Raw genomic sequence first — 19,411 nt, 5'->3', positions numbered from 1 at the left:
TTTAGTCCCCGTTATACAAAAATAGATGTGGACAGGCTGATGAGGATTCAACGAAGGACCCCAAAAAAGACCAAAAGACTGGGAGCCTGCTGTATGAGAAAAGACTGAATGAGCTCGGTTTGTTCAGCCTTGAGAAAAGAAGGCTCAGGGAGGCCTTATCGCCAAGTTCCAGTATTTAAAGACTCCTTTTTACAAGAGTCACATGGACATGACAAGGGGTAACAGGCACAAGTTACTCTGGGGGAGATTCTGACTAGACACAAGAGGTAAATATTTCACAATGAGATCAGTCAGCCATTGGAATAATCTCCCCAAGAAAGCTCCTGCTGAAAGAGAGCTGAGGTTGAGCAAAACAGTCTTCATTTCTGGTCATAGTAGCGATGTTTAAAAAAATTACTCAGAACTAATGAGCAAATAAGCTCGTTTACTACAAGCAGAGAAGTATTTTGCCTTTTCCGATCCAGCAAGGCACTTTTGTCTTGGTCCAATCCAGCCATTTAAGCTAAACTGCACAGACTCTTGATCTTACAAAATCTTTCAACCATGAGGTTTTTGGGGGAGAGAGCCCTACAGGTCCTACCGGAAACAATAAACAGGTGCCTTCAGAGGCACAGGGAGTTATTTTTCACATCACTACTGCATTAACAAATGCTGAAGAAAGTTCTTCTCCATTACTAGATAATTTAATAGCCACCCTTCCTACCTAATAACTCTATCTGCAAAGATATAAAGCATTATCTTTAGTACAATGTCCTGATGGATGTAAAAAGCGATTAAATCAAGACAAATAGGGTCAATCTGATCAATTTCAGTCAAAAGGTACAAACACACCAATTCAAATAATCTGGCTTTTTTAAATAGACACACACAAACATACAGATAGCTAACATCACTATCAATCTCAGCAAATTCATCTAATTGATGTTCAGCTCTGAAAGTCATTGTAAGGCCTTAATCACAGGCTGGTATCTTAGCTGCCCTTGGTTAGAAGTTGGAACAACTGCGTTAGTCCAAGATCTTTTTTAGAAGTGTATTTTCACATTTGTTTTTTCCTTGTGCTTTCATTAAAGCTACCCGAGAAGAATTTTTAAGATTACAATATGCTTTCACTAGAGAAATTTAACTTCAAATACACACACATAACATTCTTAATGGTGGCACATACACCATCAAGCCAGTTACAGGTTTTGCTGTAATTGAATCTTTTGTTTGCAGCAAACTACATTAAAAATTATTTGCTGAGAAATGTTGTGATGGATAATTTTTTATCAACATGTAAATGTATTTTGAAATGAGGAATAGGCACAGTTTAAAGAGGTCCTTCTGCACTTCACTGGCTCTCCAGACGGTGCTTCTATTTAAAGCAACACCTAAAATGCATTCTTCTGGGGTTACTACAATAACTGGGACACAGTCTAACACAATTTAAGGTACAATCATTATACAAATTGAGAACACGAGTGTTTCCAGGTAAACTTTTTTCCCTTCTCTGAGCACCTACAGCACACTGAAGTCCTATACTCCTTATGTCTCAAAGCTATGATAATACAAGTTACAGCAACTGTTAAAGGTCACAATTTGACAGTACCCATACCTTGTACTCCTGTAGTAAGAATGTACCTACACAAAACAGTGTCACTCCTACCAAGCATAAGAAGTCTCAAAAACTGCTATCATTCCAGGATGTTCATACTGTAACTGCATAGTTTTTGTATGCTAGTTTGCTGGGTTTTTTTTTGTGTGAACAGGACTCTCTTACTCTGTAATCATACGTAGCATCTGGATTTTCATCACAGGCAATAACTTCTGGAGCCATCCAGTACGGAGTTCCAATAAAAGTGTTTCTCCTGCCAACTGTCCTGTCCAGCTGAGCGCTCACACCGAAATCCACTGCGGGTGGGAAAAGAGTAAAATAAAATAAAATAAGAAGGGAAAAAATAATGCAATGATTACTTCTGCAAGGTGAGTTGGAAATAAAACCCTGTGGATGTGCCACATGGGAGAACCATGCTGGGGAGAAATATGACGACTAATAGTGAGGCAGCCAAGCCCTGGTGGTTCACATGCAATGTGCCTGGACCACAAGCTTCAAGGGACACAGCAGCATACAACCACCTCTCCTGCACTTGTGACCAGCCTCCCTGTGCAGAAGGCAGCATACAGCTGCAAAAGTACTGCCTGGGAGGCTAAGGAAGGGCTAGTCCCTTCCCAAATGGTGAAGCCAAGCACCTTTACCTATACAGAAGGAGCTGCTTCTCAGAGGTACCTCTCATCCTCTCATGCTATGAGAAAACAATATGCATGAACATATCTCCCTTTCAGCTGTCCACCTTTTCTGCTCTAAAACTGGACAGCAAAAATTATCTATTGCTCAGGGAACTGCTCTCTGCTCTAACGCACAGAGCAGAAGGTTAGGCTTATTCAAGAGGTGCTAACTTTAACCACACACACATACACATATAGGTTGCAGAACAGATGCCTGTTTCACTAGAAGGCAATTACATTACAAGGGTGGTTTCTTCCTGTTCACAACCACAGTGATATATGTCTTTCTATAGTAACAACTGCTTCTGCTCTACGAGGGCTGTCTCAGCTTCACTGAATCCATCAGCTGGGTGACACCAACAAACTTGCGTAGATGAGTTCAGTGGCAGCTATGGTTTGGGAGCTACTGTGCTCCACTTTGGACCAGAAGGAGGAAAGCTCTCCTGAGAGCTTCCTCCTCCAGCAGCCAGGACATCTTCCCATGCCTTGTGCTGCAGGAAGGTGTAATACAAAACAGAAGGGATGTGGGCTGGGTGGGAGGGCTTCAGCATGGCTCTATATTTAACCAGAAAAAGGTGGCTAGTGCAGTGTGATACAAACTCAGGTTAAAGTGTGCAGTAACTGGAAGAGACAGATTACGGAATAAAAAAAAAGAGTATGTCCACTTGGAAGGGAAAGAGGAGGAGGCCAGGGATGAGCGTGGTTTTCGGCAGGCATGTCAGAGCTGGAACTGTGTTTTAAGTTTGATGTGCCTTGAGAGTGCTGTCCTGATTGTATTTTTGTGTCTAGAACCTGAACAGTAGGTGCTATTAAAGCTAAATAGAACAGACACTCCAGTGACTTCCCAAGTCCAGAATAAAGGTAATCAGAATGAACACAAGTCACACACAGCTTGGTGGGGGAAATAAAATGATCCCCACACTGATCCTGGCATGAAAGCCAACCTCACCTAATGAAATACAACAACCTGCATTCCATCTTCCTGAAGCAGGAGGAAACACATGCAGGGCCTCAATCCACATAGGAGCAGTGACAGAGCACTCATGCTACAGAACATGTTGCAGGGCTTTTAAAAGACTAACTTGATTTGGAAACATGATAAAAGCAAAGGCTGAACGAATGAGGAAGTGGATGTGCATGCCTACTTACCGAGTTTCACTTCTGCATTCTCTGTTAACAACACATTTTGCCCTTTGATATCCCTGTGAATCACATGATGGGCATGAAGATGTGCCAACCCCTGAATTAAAGAGAAGAAATGAAGGAGGGGATGTTCAGAATTCGGTTTTTTGTTTAGCAACAGGCTACCTATTCCCAGCACCCCCAAAGTCCATAGCATGGGGTCTTGGCTCTTGCTCAGATGTTGGATGCAATGGGACCCATGGGAACTTTTGTAGTAGCACACCACCCGCATAGCTTTTGGTAATGGAGCAGGGACAGAGGCCCCAGGTCACACACAAGCTGTACCTAAACAAAGCCCAATATCTGCACTGTGCAAACACCTCTCAGCTGCCACATGAAGAAAAGTTCAGCTCCCAGAAACACACTGACACTGTAAATGGCATCAGTGTTAGCGTATGTCACTGACATCCGGCACACACAGGGTCACCCAGAATTTAGTCCAGGGAGGGGAGTGAAGGAAGAGAGGAGGCAGCATGAACATGCATATATGCACCCCCAAGAAGGGTGTAGAGGGGTGATAGACTGGCAGTTATGCTTGAGGACAAGGAACAACTGGTGACAATCAAAAGCTCTGCTGCAAAGCTGCAGTTCTGGCCATGAAGCCTGATAACTGTTCCGAAACACATGCAAAAGGAATAAAAAAAAAAAAAAGTATGACTTTCTACTTTTCCAAAGGAAACAAAACCTCCTGGCATACGGTGCTTTTTGTTGAGACAGCACCTGGATGCATGCCCCAGAGCATTAGCCATGTGGAGGGAGGGCTGAGGAAGACATATGTTGCATTTCACTCTCTAATGTAATTGGGAGAACAACAGGCAACCCTCTTAGCAACTGCCTGTATTTTGGTTTCTCCTCAGCTCTCTGCTCGGAAAATTGTAGTCTCCAGTGGGATCGTCTTGCCTGTTCGTGTTGCCCTCACAGGCTTTTAATGTTTTATGAAAAATAAAGAAATAGAACCTTTACAGCTGCAAGAGGTTAAAGAGTAGTGGTTGCTGTAGAGAAATATTTCCTAACACATGTTCTTCATTAAATGATCATTTACCAGTTTGCCTACATAACCATTGGGCTATTTTCTTTTTTTAAAAGAGTTAATGAGCGTGACAAAAAACCCCACCATGCTCAGCTCCTCCCCACACATGTCACGAGCAGATCAAGTGAACGGCTCATGTCCCCAAGACCCTTTGCTGGCTGCTAATGCTAAGCATCGTCTTATTTTTCACAGGAATGCAGGCTTTTCCACAGCTTCATGCAGGATACTTTTTAAAGCCTTGTGCTACACCGACCCAGCCAAAGAGATAATCGTCTGTTCTCTCCAGAGTACCATCTAGCCTTACTGAAAAACACATTCGTGTTTGCAAAGTGCTGGCAGGAGACAGAGGAGCATGTCTCTGTACTCCTGCAGCCCCCAGGCCCCTCCAAATGGGTCAACCCTCACCTCTGTCTCTACCTGCACTGATCCTTGGCACTTTAGCTCATTTTAACTTTCTGTTACACAACCTGTCTCCTCTATGACAAATTCGGTGTCGATTCAGGTTTTGCAATGTCTCACAGCAATGTGAGTTTAACATTCCTTCTTTCCAGATATTCCAGTTCCTTCTGGCAAGCAATGAAGGCTCCTTTTGCTAATCTCTCACAGGAATGAGAAAATAGCTTTCACCTAACTCTTCTCTGAGGTAAATCATTTTTTCCTCTTAGTGATTGTTAACTACTTTACATAAGGAGAACCCAGGATGAATGCAACATAGCATGCAATACCTCCAAGGTGACACAGTTCTCAAATTAAGCATAAGAGCAGTCCTGCAGAAGTTAGCTTTCCTTGCATTAAAGAATGCTATCTATTTGATTTTAAATATAACCATCAGTAGGTATGCAACTCTTCTTTCTCCCTCATAAACAACCAGCCCGAACACCAGCAGCTGGACTCTCCTAGCATTTGGAATTGGAGCAAGAGACCGGAATCATCCATCTCCCTCCCTCACCATCTTAGAATTTGCCAAGGCAGAGCAAACGTGCAACACAGACCACAGCAGCATTGATTTATGCAAGAGCCAGTGGTGGTTTCCTTTAACATAAAGCTCTTCAGAACTTCATTTATGATGAGGCAACTGAACAAACATACTGTGTAGTGGTCTGGGTAGGAGGCAATTTGTTTTACAAAGAAGCACAAGGAAAACCATACCAGATTTACTTAGTACAGCAAACAAATGACAATTCAAAAAGCACTTAAAGTCTACCAACTGGAAATTAAATGCGAAGAGTAATCAGTTAAAGCTTCAGTTTTAGAAAAACTGGTAAGTGGCAACCCTCTTCCTGGAAAACTTTTACAGTGCCATCTGCTAGCACTACACAGCCCACAGCCACGTACAACATAGCTACTTGCTCTAGACAGACTGCAGGAATCCGCAGTATGAGAGCTCATGGCAGTACAGAAACCCTGACTGCTAGCCTGGGCCAAAAACCCCCTTCCTCCACAGACTTGATTAGGAGCAGTCATTTATGGCTGAAAGCACATTTGGAAAAGACCATTCCACACCCTATTGTGTTACGATGCTGTTACAACCTTAAGCTTCTCAGAAGCAGTGTCTTATGGCAGCTGTTTCACAGCTTCTACTAGGTAAGGTCACTGGTTCTTTCCCTTGACTTCTCTTGACTAAAAACTGCTATTTTCTGCAAGGCTGCTGTTACAATACAGTACAATTCACACCGAGTTAAATGATGTGGAGCAGACATCTATCTGCTCCCCAGTACTCTCCCAGCTAACGGGATTGATGAGAAACAGCTTCTTGCAGAACCTCAAGCTAGGCTACATCTCTGTAAGAGTGTTTCTGTGTTTTCAAGTGGAGCAGATTATTTTCCTTACCCGGAGAATCTCTCTGGAGATATATGCTATCCAGTCTTCTTTCAGAGTATTCCCTTTCGTGTTCTTCACAAGGTCTGTGATAGAGCCGGCTCCACAAAACTCCATAACAAGCTGCAAAACAAATATCAGCATGCAACCAACATTAAACACAGTTCCCAGCTGTCTAGTGAAGCAAAAAGATCAGGTTGCACCACTGATTTGGGAAACCCTCATGAAGCACAGAGTATCATTTATTCTACATCTCTGCCTGGAAAACGGATTCAAACCAAATGTCTCCAGTGTGTGTCAGACATATATGGAATATGTCTCACATTAGTTACCACATTTTCAAGGACTGATTTAATCACTGTAATTTAATGCTGGGAATCTGGACTTGCTCAGCTATGCAAAATGCATTAGCAGCAACAGCAGTAAGAGCACATCCAATGCTGAAGGAATCAAACTGATCACACCATTGCAACACATCTTCATATCTTTAACTCACATTTATTTATGGAAGAACATACACTGATGTCTGTACCCTGCCATTTCAAGCCCAAACTTTAATACTCTAGAGGGTGTAGATGAAGTGGGATGAGAAACGTAATGGGTACAATTCTCAAGTGCAGCCTTTTTTTTAACAGCCACACATTCTTACTGCTCAGTTCATCTGCCTTGTTCCCAAGAAACACATTACTATCCATCTGGGAAACAGGGGGAAAAGTTACTTAAAGAGCAAATCCATTGCTAATAGCAATGAATCTTGGTTCAGCCATCCTCTTAAGGATGCATGATTAGCCTATGTGGTTCAGCTATCTATGCGTTCAGGCAAGCACCAAATTCTATTAGTTTGTCTTTCCATAACGTGATATATCTGTCATCCTCAAACTATATCCAAAAGGGAAAAAATTATGAACATGCTTGAGAAATATCTGCTTACCCACAGTTGGTCATCATGTCCTGGAGGACTCTTCTTAATGAAAGCACCATAATAAGTTGCAATATTTCTATGATGAGAATATTTCTTTAGCATATTAATCTCCAGTTTGATTTCTTCTTCTTCGTCCTTTTGGGGAAAAAGGATAAACCACAAAAAACATGTTTAACACACCACATGCATTATTTATTTCCTCTTCTCTTTCACAAAAGCAGATTTTTTTAAAGTTCAATTTATACCAGCATCATGCTCAGCAGACATTCATCAAAATCCTGTTTATTGAGATGGTCTAAAACAGACCTGTACTTTCCCAAGTTTTTAATAGTGAAAAAAAAGCAATGAAGGATGCACTGGACTTCATACAGTAATGGAGCAAGACAGGATCTGTTTAAAACCCCTACGCTTGTAATACCTTACGCAAATATATAGCTAGAAGGCTTTTATTCTACGTAACCCAGAGAACTAGGAAACCGGAAAAATCTGTGAATTTACGATAGAGGAGCATTATTTCCATCTTCCTCATTTTTTTCTCCTTGGATTTTTAAAATTGCAACCACTTCTATTTAAAAGCCAGAACAGTGGCTTAATGCAGGTGGACACCAAAGCACACCCTCTGAGTAGAGTCCCCCCACAGTGGGGACTGCAGGGTCCCTGGTGCCATCATGAGGCTGGCACAGGAAAGCAGAGCTGGAGATCAGGAATTCCCCTCCCTGCGTGGACAAGGCATTCACCTCGTGCACAAGTTTCCTCCTCCTGCATCTGCCTCCATGGAGGAAGAGCAAGTGCATCAGGAAGAGAGGGCCAGGAGCCAGGGCAGTAAACAGGATGCTGGGACACAAAGGCAGAGGAAGGATTTCCCCCGGCTCCCCCCACCTCAGAGAGATGCCAAGCAGAGAGTAGCTCGGGTGAAAGGAGGTCACCCCTTCAAAGAGCTGAAATGGGCAACACTATGCAACCACTCCTTAAAAACACCCACAATCCAGTTATGAAGTGACGGTAGGATGTGTTGCATGGAAGGATCCACACATGCTTTGAGGTGATGTCTACGCAGGCTGCCAGTGGATACCGAATAAGACAACGCCATTGTACCCCCAGCTCTCTTACCACACCTAGACAGTGAGAGCCTTCATCTAGCACCTCTTAAGGCAATGAATGAAAAGGCAGCTGGGTTTACCCCTTTAGGCACAATCTTTATTCGCTCCACAGTTTTCTAGCCTTGGATATCCAGGGGGAAAATGTCTACCTTAAACTGATTCCAGGAAGAAACCAAAACCCCTGTTTCCCTAGGGTGTCAGGCTGATGGAAAGGGTAGCATCAATATTTTGATTATCCTGTAATGTCAAAGCTGATTACATGAGAACATTTTAAGCCTTAAACTTCCTTGTAATTTGTTACCATGCTAGCAATCGAATATCCTATTCATGACTTATGCAGATGTTAATACTAAGTACATGTTAACTATTTATATACACTAGTAGCCCTGGCTTTATCAGAAGAAAACACATACTACAAAGCAAACAGTTATTTCACATACACTAACAGTGGGATGCAGTGCTTACTCATAAATTATTATGAGAGAATTCCCAAAATGCACCAGGGATGAACTATTCTTAAATCCTCTCATGACACATCTTTAAGTAAAATACTGTGTATTTCTGGAACACTGAACAAAATAGTAAAATAATCTTCTAAATCAAAGTTCCCAGTGAGCAGCAGCCCTGGGAGAAAGCGTTTTCAGAACAGCTTTTTGAGCCAAAAGCTAACTCAGTGCTTCCTCAGCCGCTTCTGGTGTCCTTGTTTTTGTGCGATTCTGTTATTTATTCAGACCATATGAATACATGCTTATGCTTGAAACTACCACACTGAACTTTGAATTTAGGCCAAAAAAAAAACAACAAACCAACAACTGTATGGGGAGCTTTATTAAACTTACTGGTTTGGGACCTAATTGCTGATGGGTTAATATGGATAATTGGATTAATCTGCTACTTTGTACTTAGATTTTCATATGAAAATGACTTCCTACCCTCAGCACATGAACACAATAGCGTTTACAATACAATGGGCAGGATGTCCTAAAGGCTCTTCATGTTTACATATTGTAACAACAGCCAAAATGGCAATGCTTAGACAGGGTCTATTTGTGAAAAATAAGATAATAAAACAAGCACTCCCAAAAAAACCCTCAAACAACAACAGAAAAGGTGCACACAGACCCAGAAGACTGCAGGCAATTACTGCTCTTCCAGTTTCTCCTTGTGGCTGTGTCAAAGCACCTGCTCAATGGCCTGTAGCAACCCCAAGCATCTCCCTTAACTAAGGCTATTCATGGTTCCAAACTCCTATTTCAGCTATCATTGAGCGATTGTTGACAACACAAACAGCATTTCACCTACAGTTCGAGCCAGTCCAAATTCCAGCCTACAAAAATAAATGGACTCAGTAATTCTTGCCAGGCCTTTGGAGGACGCCACTTACTTAGTGTGGATCAGTATCTCCCTGGCACTGAGTCCTGAAGACTTTCTGGCAACAGGAACTATCATGAGGATTAATCAGCATGGAGAAAGTCTGCAGTACCACTGGGGTACAACAATTGGCGTAAAATTAAAAGAAAAGAAATAAAAAAAATAAAATAAAGGTGACCAGACCAAAATTGTTCTGCTACAGATTCAGGAACAGCTTTTTTTCCAGGATCCAACTGATTTCATCCTGATGTGGACATCTGAAAGGGACCAAACAATGCGCTCCCTACCGGCGTTTATTTCTCCCCCACTAACTACAAAAGGAGGATGAGGTCATTAGCCAAGATCCAGACACCAATCCTGCAGATGTCTTGCATCAGGGTGAGATGAATCCCACCCAAAAATCTCACCGGATAAGACCATTTCCGCACAGGTCTCCTTATGGACACATGTGCCACTGGGAGGACAGGCTGCAGCCTGTAGCAGGGATCCTACTGTGCAGGAATCCTACTGTGCAGGAGGGAGATGTGTTGGTGGCTCTCCTGGGATTTGGGCATGTGAGCCAGCCTCAGAGACAGAAGGTCCCTCACCTTGTCCAGACAACACACGCCCTGCACTACCACTAACAGTCCCTCCTTTTGCAGAGGTGCCAGGATCACAAAAGGAGAAAATTAAAACCAACTGAGGCGAGAGATTGTCATTCTCATGAAGTAATACAAAAGTACATCCTTTCTTCTTGGAGGAGAGAGGCAGCTGGTGAGCCCTTGCTAGTGATTTTATGCAGCTGGCATCAATTACCACTTTAAGCCATTATCTGTGGATACAAACTCCCATTGAAACCTTCTTTGTCTGGCCTGTGATGGGGCTGGTGTAAGTGTTTTATACTTATACATTCGCTGTCTGTTTGTGACAGCACGTCTGATTACCAGTAATTTCTGCAGTAAGCTATACTTTTGCAAGACTCACGTGGTTAAATCAAGCTTGAAGCGGCTTTCCTCTCCCATTCCGTGTGTTTCCCTTCAGAGATTAAATGGATTTGTCAGTATCTCTAGGGATTTCTAACCGCAATGCTGTTTATCAAAACAACTTTGCCTGTAAGACTAAAAACTGCACACGATGCCTGCACAGAAACCAGCCTGCATAAATGGAGATTGTTTCTAACCATTTGAATTAGCACATTAAAAATAAAACCAGGCACGTTACCTCTCAGCTTGCCACCTAGTGGCACCCCATCAGCTCACTTATGGCTATAGCACAAAATCCCCACTCCTCTTGCTCTTCCATTCATCGCTGCATGCTAAATATCGGATTATTTTTCCTGCATGCAGATGGCAACTCAATTATTTGTCATTTCGATTACATCACCATTTAAAAAACTGCAATGATTTAAGTATCTGAATGATTCAAATATCTGACCATTATTGCCAGTGGAGGAACTCCCAAACAAAAGCTACTAGAGCAAATCCACGTTAGGAATATTAATGTGAACAACTCAATGATAACATGTCAAGCTGTTTTCCAAAGGTAACCCCCCTGCATCATTATTGCAAGAAAATCCTGCTTGCCTCTACAAACTCTCAGAAGATGAGGAATTTGGAAGGACTTCTGCTGGTGGTAGTGAGGAAGAAGAAGGGAACTATAGCTCCAGAAGTGCCAGAAGCAGGGAGGACACAACCAAAGGAAAAGAAAAATCACTTCATGCCTGCCCCTTTTTAATCTACTTCCCTAATTATCATTGTCTAGTTCCTCAGGAGACCAAGCAAAAGAGTCCTGACCTGCCCCAGCACTGCAACTGTTATGAGACCCCTCCAAGAATCTGTCTCTCAGAAACACACCTGGGGAGTAAGAGGGGGAATAACAGTGTTTCCCCAAGCTTTATAGCACAAGGAAATTATTTGAGGAGGTAAACTCAAAATAAACAAATAAATAAAAATAATCCCTCAAGGGATGGCACAGCTCAGGGAGGAGAAACTCAGAACCATTTCAGAAGCTTCTATTTACCCTAGTACTGTGACGATGATGGGAAACACAAATGAGAAAATACAACCAAGTAAGGATAAAGCAAGACAATGTTCCGTGATGAAGGTAAGAGCAAGTTTACCTATCCCACCAGATTATTTCTATGCTGCCCTAAATCAATTTGAATAAGCATACAAACTGGTCCCTTCAGCAACTTTCCTTTTTGATTTAAGAAATGAAATGGTGACAAATCTCAGCTGTCCCTCCACAAACACATCCAGGCATTTCAAGCTACAGCCATGTGCTTTCAGAATTAACACAGCTCCCCAACAGTGAAAAGCCAAACACACAGGCAAAGGGAGATGGGGAAAAGAAGGCCTCCAAGTCTCCTTTCCTTTGCTTTCCAAATGCTGCTCACAAAATTCTGCCTGCCTAATACCAGGGAGCTACACTGCCTGGAGAACGGCAGCTGGTAATGCTCTGCCTGGGGTCTCAGAGTAAGCTGAGCTGCTGAGGATCGCAAGCTCTACTGATGGCTAATGGAATGGGAGAGTTGGAATACATGTGGAGGAGCAGGCAACAGCCTCAGCCCAGTGCTAGGAAGGGAACTACTAACCCACAAATACCCAGAGTGGTGAAAATTAAGTCTGCCTTCAGAGGCAGCAAAATGATGATGACTTGGCCCTTCTTTCACTGACTCCCCCTGACATGCAAGTTCAAGAAAAACAGGAGAAACCCACAAGAAATGCAGCTCATTTTCCTTTCCGCTCCCTCTCACTTTCAATTTCTGTTCTCCACCTACATTTAGAAAAAATAAAACATCCTAAAAGGCACTAAACACAACCAAAAAATCTCCCCGGGTAAATCACTACACCAACATTTACAAACCACCACTCTGCTTGTGTGTCACATCCTCCCTTCTCCCCCCTCCTGAAGCCCAGACCTGGCCGGCATCCATTGGGAGCAGAGTATGTCTAGGCCAAGGAAAGTCTGAATAGTGCCTAGCACAATAGGTGACCTTTTCTGGTGCTGGAATCCATAATATATACACTCATTAATAAAGTTCTCACACACGAGGGAGATGTATTGGCGAGAAGAGCTGGGGCAGCACTGCACACAGAACTGGGAGCTGTGGCACTGCCTCCAAGCTGGGAAAGAGATTTTAGTTTGGGGAGGAACCTAACCACAAGAGCGATGAGACACTAAGCATCAGGCAAGTCTTTGCCAGTGACTGCCAAGGTAGGAAGCTGCTGTAAAGCAGAGCAGCTTGCAGAACAGAGAGCTCAATGTGGAGAAATGCGATCCTCTCCAGTGCTACAGCGGAGTGTTGGAATTGGGAATATGACATAAAATATTTCTTAAAAAACAATAGCAAACTCAGGCTTCTTGGGAGGGAAAGAAACTTTAAAAGAAAAGACTTTAATCAAGACGTGCAGTAAACATTTAACAAGTCCATATACAGTCCCTCCTAAATCCTAACATACAAGGCCTCCAACTTTCTTATTACATCCCATCTTTCTTCAGTCTTTTATGGAACCTTTGAGCTTTGTTACCCTGAAGCTAAAGATCTCATGCAACTTTATGTCCCTTCTGTCTCTCTCCTCCATTACCTTCTCACCACCAGCACTCACTTGCCCTGTCCACATCATGTGTAAGGTCTCTTTTTCACAGACCCCTTACCCACAAGACTATTCCCACCCTGGCATCAACATGTTCATTTCTCTGCAGCATCTGTCAAGTCCTTTCCAAACACGTACTTCTGAAGAAGGCTTCTGGATTGTTCTCCCTCAAGAGAATGCATCTATCGTGCCACATACTCAGTACCAATGAAGGAGCACTAAACATCCATCAAGCAGCAGCATGTGTGGTGAGCACTGCCCCACCATCACTGTGTGGGTGCCTCCCAGACTCTGCCCCTTGTCTACCCATGCAGAGCAAGCCCTTCATGGGCTTTACTATCTGCAAGCTTTCTGGAGCCCATCTCCTCAGTGCAAGCTGCCCAACAGCCTCCAAGCCGCTTCCGCTGCCGGCACAGAGCCACGCTGCCAGAAGCAGCAGACTGGCAGCGCAGCGCTGATTGCAGAACACGGCTGTGACGCTTTTTCAACGGTCACAAAAAAACCCTAGTTTCTTGAGAACTGGCTGGCAGAACAGTGCTGTCCTTATGACCACGCTCGGCTACCTTCAGTGGCAAGATTTCATCAAGCAGGTTAGAAACACACTCCCCAACACACGCGAAGAACAGAGGCTGCTTTATTTCTCCCTGGCACAACACCCTCTCTACTACATGCTAAATGCACCATCTGAAACAAGAGAGAAAACGAGCCAAATTGTTCGCAATAGTGCCATCTCTGAGACTGCAGCCATAAAGCAACAATCAAAGCAGACTAAAAAGAAAGACTAAAAAGCAAGAGGGATGGCTTAGCTCTTAAGCAGGGTCCCAGCGCTGCCTGAAGAAGCCTGTGTAGCACCATTGTGCAAGCACAGAAGACAGAATCACGTGCAGGCAGGAAGAAGCCAGAAACCATGAGCAGACAATACTTCTCTGTTGTCTTCCCCCAAACCACCTCCTTTGCCAATCACTCTGACAACAGTATTTTCTTTCTAGCCTGACGTGCTCCCGGTGCCTTCGCTAGTCACTGAATGAGCTGCACTGAAGGCACAGAGCCTGCACTGCTGCTGACCTCCCCCAGTAAAACCCCAGGATGCCATGGGCTTTTCCTAAGACAATCAAGAGAGAAACCCAAGGGTAAATCCCTTCAACCATCTCCAAGGCTAGTCCCTTGATTCTGGTCATGATTACTTCAAAGAGGTTCCTGCTCAGACTGCATGTTTATCCCAGCTATACAATTCAACTGTCCATCCTCATCAAGCCTGTATTACTTACAAGTTATGCAACAAGCCAGCCTTGTACTGACATCTTCAGAGCTCTCATAAAAGAGGAAAAGTTTAGTACCCTGCTTCCATTACTATTATTCACACTAAAAATGCCTGTTGTTATACACAAATCTATATCCAGTGTCAGGGCGCTTTTTTTTGTGATCAGAACAAGCGCTTGCTAGCAGATATGAAAAATAAGCCTGTGTGTGAACGAAAGAAATTAAAACCATTTCCTTTATGCAAAGCGCCACGCTCAAACAAGAGGAAACGCAGATGCTGGAGAGAAAGCAAGCTCTAAGCACAAATGCAGCAAATTGCACATCTTTTCTACTTCCAATCTCACTGTGCATTTGATGCCAAGGAAAACAGCACCTCTGGGGGCAACAGAGCCACGGGAGGTGTTTGCCCACTGCTTGGCCCCTGCTCTGCCCAGGCAGCATGAAGCTCAACTATTCCCGCCTGGAGGGCAGATCTCCTCAAAACGGGACCCTCCCTGCACGTGTAGTCCAGACGCTACTGGGACGCAGTTTACACCTGGGAGAGGGAAAAGACTCCCGAGTCCTGCAGGTTTGATGCAGCTGGAGAGATTCAACAAGAAACTACAGTTCTAGTTTGAAACTAAGCTTTGTCTTTGAGGAGGGTGAAGCAGAAAGCAAGCATCTCAGACAGGAGAGAAAACAAAAGGCTGGAATGACTAAAAGTGGATTGCCTATCTACCAAATGCCACACAAAAGCTACACTAGCAGAAATTTAAGCCAGGAAGGTAAAATACATTAAAAACCAGCAGTTCTGGCATAATATGAATGTTCTACTATGCAGATCATTAAAACCTACGATCACACAAAAACACTGATTCCCTTAGAGGGCAGATTCAATACACAGCCTCACACCCACAGTGACCAACAAGACTGTAAATGAAGAACCCCTCTTACATTTTGTGCATTGAATGAAACCCAAATGCTAAAAATCAAGTAAAATACCCCAGTACTTCACGATCACAAACTCCAGTGCTGTAACCACAAACACCCAAACAGGAACAGAACAAAGGAAAGGAAGGAAAGATAACCCCACTTTGGCATTTCCTCGGGGCTGTTTCATATAGGATCCTTTATTAAAAAGAGATGGGGCTGGAGAAGTAGCTGACAAAAGAAAATCAGAAGCTCCATCACATGCTGCCATTTCTTCACCTGCCAGTGATGCAGAGCTTGGCGCGTCTTCATTTGTAACATTATTTGGGCCAAAAGCAAACACACAGACTTGTGAACCAGAGAGAGCGGACTGGCAGCGGTGCTCCAAAACTAATCACATATTAAAAATCAAATTAAAAATAAAAATATGGGGGAACACAAACGAGCACCACCACAATTACCAGCACTCAGCAGCTCGCAGCCACAAAACAACTACCTCACACTTCCAGCAGACACAGGCCCACCAGTGACCTTCACCTTTCTATGGGGAAAGACCCATCTCAGGCCTGTTCCCTTATGGACCTCTTTCACAGAATCATAGAATGCTTTGGGTTGGAAGGGACCTTAAAGCTCATCCAGTTCCAACCCCCTGCCATGGGCAGGGACACCTTCTACCAGAGGAGGTTGCTCCAAGCCCCATCCAGCCTGGCCTTGAACCTGGCCAGGGATGGGGCAGCCACAGCTTCTCTGGGCAACCTGTGCCAGGGCCTCACCACCCTCAGAGCGCACAGTGAAGAATTTCTTCCTAATGTTTAATCTAAATCTCTCCTCTGTCACTTTAAAGCCATCCCCCCTTGTGCTATCACTACAAGCCCTCATAAAAAGCCCCTCTCAGATTTCTCATAGGCCTCCTTAGGTACTGGAAGATTGTTACACGGTCACCCCAGAGCCTTTCCTTCTCCAGGCTGAACAATCCCAACTCTCTCAGCGAGACATGCTCCAGCCCTTTGTGAGCATTTCCCCTGATGGAAATTGTGGGTGCCCAGGGCAGCTACACTCCAGGCTTCAGCACTACCAAATTAAACAGAATGAATTCAGGCTTTGGGCACCGGGAGCATCAACAGTTAAGGCCAGAGAACAGCCAGTGGAAGACTACAAGTTTTCTTAGGGACTTTGGCTTGTGAACCCAAATCAACTGGTAGCTGGAAGAACAACTTTGTAACACATTGCTAATCCCTCAGCTGTCCACATTCCCTAAATCTTCCAGGCTTTAATTAAGCAAACCCTCCTCATTAAAATGCTGCGAGTGCTGCAGTTTTTCCTTCCAAATATTTAAAACTCCGTCTGCAACACTAACAAAGCCCTGCATTTTGTCAGAAAACTAGTACCAAGAAAGCCCTGAAAACAAAATCACTGCATTTTCTTTCACAGCCCACCAATCCGCTTCTGTTAAGTGACATATTTCACACTGCCAATTACTAAGAAGAAACAGACTTAACACTTTCTGAAGTGGTGTGCCTCTGTCTGAGGTACACCTGCCAGATGAAACGACATCTAACAAATAGCCATGACACCCCCAAACATCGAAGGTAATATGCTGGCTTATGAGCTAATACCCACGTTTAACACTCGGTGAACATGCTGAAGGTAACCTACGCTCTGTTTAACACCCACAAAAGGAAAACTTCAAATTTGGGGCTATGTTACAGCCTCCAAAAAACCTCCTTGTAAGCAAGGACTAGTGTGAGATCATGATCTGACTTATTCAACACAAGGTTTCTTTTGTGCAGCAGCCAAAATATGTAAATTACCCAGGAATAAAAGGAATCGTCCGATCTGTACATGTGTCTTACAAACATGACTGAATGACACAGTGCGAGTGCACAAGTCCTTACAAGTTTTAACTTCAGGTAATCTTTGCCTAAAGGTTAAACACTTTAGCTTCTCTGGTCCAATATTAGTCATCGCTCAACCTCTGTTGGCAATCTGCAACCTTCTCCCCTGCCTTACGCAGAGAAAGTACTGCAAATGCAAAACACTGGGCATGAACAGGGAGGACCCAAGAGGTTCAAAGGCCTGTTCCTCTCACCAGATGAGGGGCGGAAGGGTTTGCAAATAAAGCTGCAATACCAGCCCACTGTCATGTGTTTGGGAAGTAGGCTGAATATATACTGTCTACTCAGACTGTGGATGGCTGGGGTTAGCAGAAGAGACTTGACCAATCCCACAGGCTTGTCATATTCCATTTTCAACTGTAAAAATACCCCCAAAAATACCTTCATTTTTCTTCACTGGCATCGCAAGCAGACACTGTCTCAAAAGCCAAGCAAGAGGAGGCTTGTTCTTTCTCCCTTTGCCACCATCTTCGCCTTCTCCTCCTTCTCTCTCTGGGTTGGTGAGAACTGCTCCTCCCAGCAGCAACAGAGGAGAGGATTAACATCAGGTTGACAGATGTGAGACAGTCAGCCCTACGCACACCCACTGACATACCCTGTCCAAGCCCTCCAACCACTTGCTTCTTCCTGGGGAGGAATGAGCTCCTTCTGCAAAGGGCAAACCTAGGCCCATGACATGCCAGATCAGACCCAGGCTCCTCCATGCTCTTCTGCAGCACTCCTGAAACCTACAGCCCAACAGCAGCTTTGGGGGTTAATAAGTGCCACCAAGCTCAGCTACTCTGTGGGAATAAACAGAAAATAACTAGAAATATATGGCCCGAAAGGAGCTTTGCTGGAGCAAAGACCTCTCTTAAACTTGCTTGTTCACATGAGTTCCACACTTGTAACTCTACGGATTTTCAAAGCAGAAATGGAATACAGATACTGTATTTTACCTCTGAAATACACTTGCACTCAGAAATACAGCTCTTTTTTAAAAGGGAAATCCATTATGGAGTGATTTACAACTGACTGACAAGATGATGATGATGACTGTGTAATTATCAGGTCCAATCACTCCAATTACAATTTACCAGCAGACACACAAACTATTTGATTCACAGCTAACATTTTCTTCAGCACAAACTAGGTCTTTCTTAAAACAGGAGGGGAGACAGACAGCCTCTATCAGTAACAGACAAACGCAGCTGCTGACGAGAGGAATTCAGGGATGTCTGCGAGGGGCAAATTTCCCTTTGTGTTTGTGCCAAACCCTTCCGGAGGACAGATGACAACCAGGGCTGCAACCAAAAAGGCTTTTTCCTTTGCGTTCAGACAGGAACAGCTGTTACACAGGTACAAAGGTATGGCCATGTCTGGGCACCCATGATAAGGGAGTTCTTCATCAAATTAGCTGCTGAGATTTTGATTTTCTTTGGTAGATTAATGCTGACTTATGCACAGCATTTAAAATAGTCCTGCACTGCCAAAGCTTTATAAAGGCTGTGCACTTTAGTGTACAAGTAAGTGCACTTGGCGTTAAGCCACTATGTACAAAATCATTTTCATGCAGCTGCCAGCAGAAGGGAACTATATTCTTGGACCAGATGTTTTTGTTGTCGGCGCTGCCAAGCACGCCTGGAAACCTCACAGCTGAGCGGTGCTGAAGGAGTGAATTAACAATGAACAGAGCCACAAGATGCTCGTGTCCATCTATCAGACAGGGCGTCACGGTTCCCTCTCTCCATTCCTCCCCCTCTCTGAGCAAGGAAGCTGCTGACAGCCAGCTAATTATTTACCTGCCTGAGAAGAAAAGGCCTTCTGCCCCCATCAAGATAAAGAAAGCAACAAATACTTACAGAAAATATTACACCCCAGCTACATGTACCCTAGCTGGGCAGGTGACAAAGAGACCATGATTAACAGCCAAGAAAATAGGACTGGAAAAAATCTAAATGGTCCTAATAGTACAGTATGTGTTTGCTTTCACTGATGGGCTGTGAACAGGCTTGCATTTATTAAACAGCATTTCACCTCCAAAATCACAGCGTCACGGCATCTCACTCTCCAGTTAAAAAACAAACAGCTCAGATCCCAGCACA

At 43.8% G+C, this 19,411-nt stretch overlaps 1 protein-coding gene across 8 annotated transcripts in view; it reads right to left on the bottom strand.

Moving 5' to 3' along the window:
* Positions 1 to 19,411, bottom strand: part of MAP4K4 (mitogen-activated protein kinase kinase kinase kinase 4) — a 164,959-nt gene that overhangs the window by 54,321 nt on the left and 91,227 nt on the right. For all 8 annotated transcript variants that reach the window (XM_065677712.1, XM_065677713.1, XM_065677716.1 and 5 more), the window contains exons 4-7: positions 7,227 to 7,352; positions 6,308 to 6,418; positions 3,415 to 3,505; positions 1,760 to 1,890 (exon numbers count right to left, since the gene is read on the bottom strand). In XM_065677712.1, coding sequence (XP_065533784.1) covers positions 1,760 to 1,890; positions 3,415 to 3,505; positions 6,308 to 6,418; positions 7,227 to 7,352 — 459 coding nt within the window. The remainder of the gene's footprint in view (positions 1 to 1,759; positions 1,891 to 3,414; positions 3,506 to 6,307; positions 6,419 to 7,226; positions 7,353 to 19,411) is intronic.

Source organism: Lathamus discolor, chromosome 4 (assembly GCF_037157495.1).
Source record: "Lathamus discolor isolate bLatDis1 chromosome 4, bLatDis1.hap1, whole genome shotgun sequence".
NCBI classification, from domain to species: domain Eukaryota; kingdom Metazoa; phylum Chordata; class Aves; order Psittaciformes; family Psittacidae; genus Lathamus; species Lathamus discolor.
Note: the sequence above shows the minus strand (reverse complement) of the source record. Positions and strands in the feature narration are given on the sequence as shown.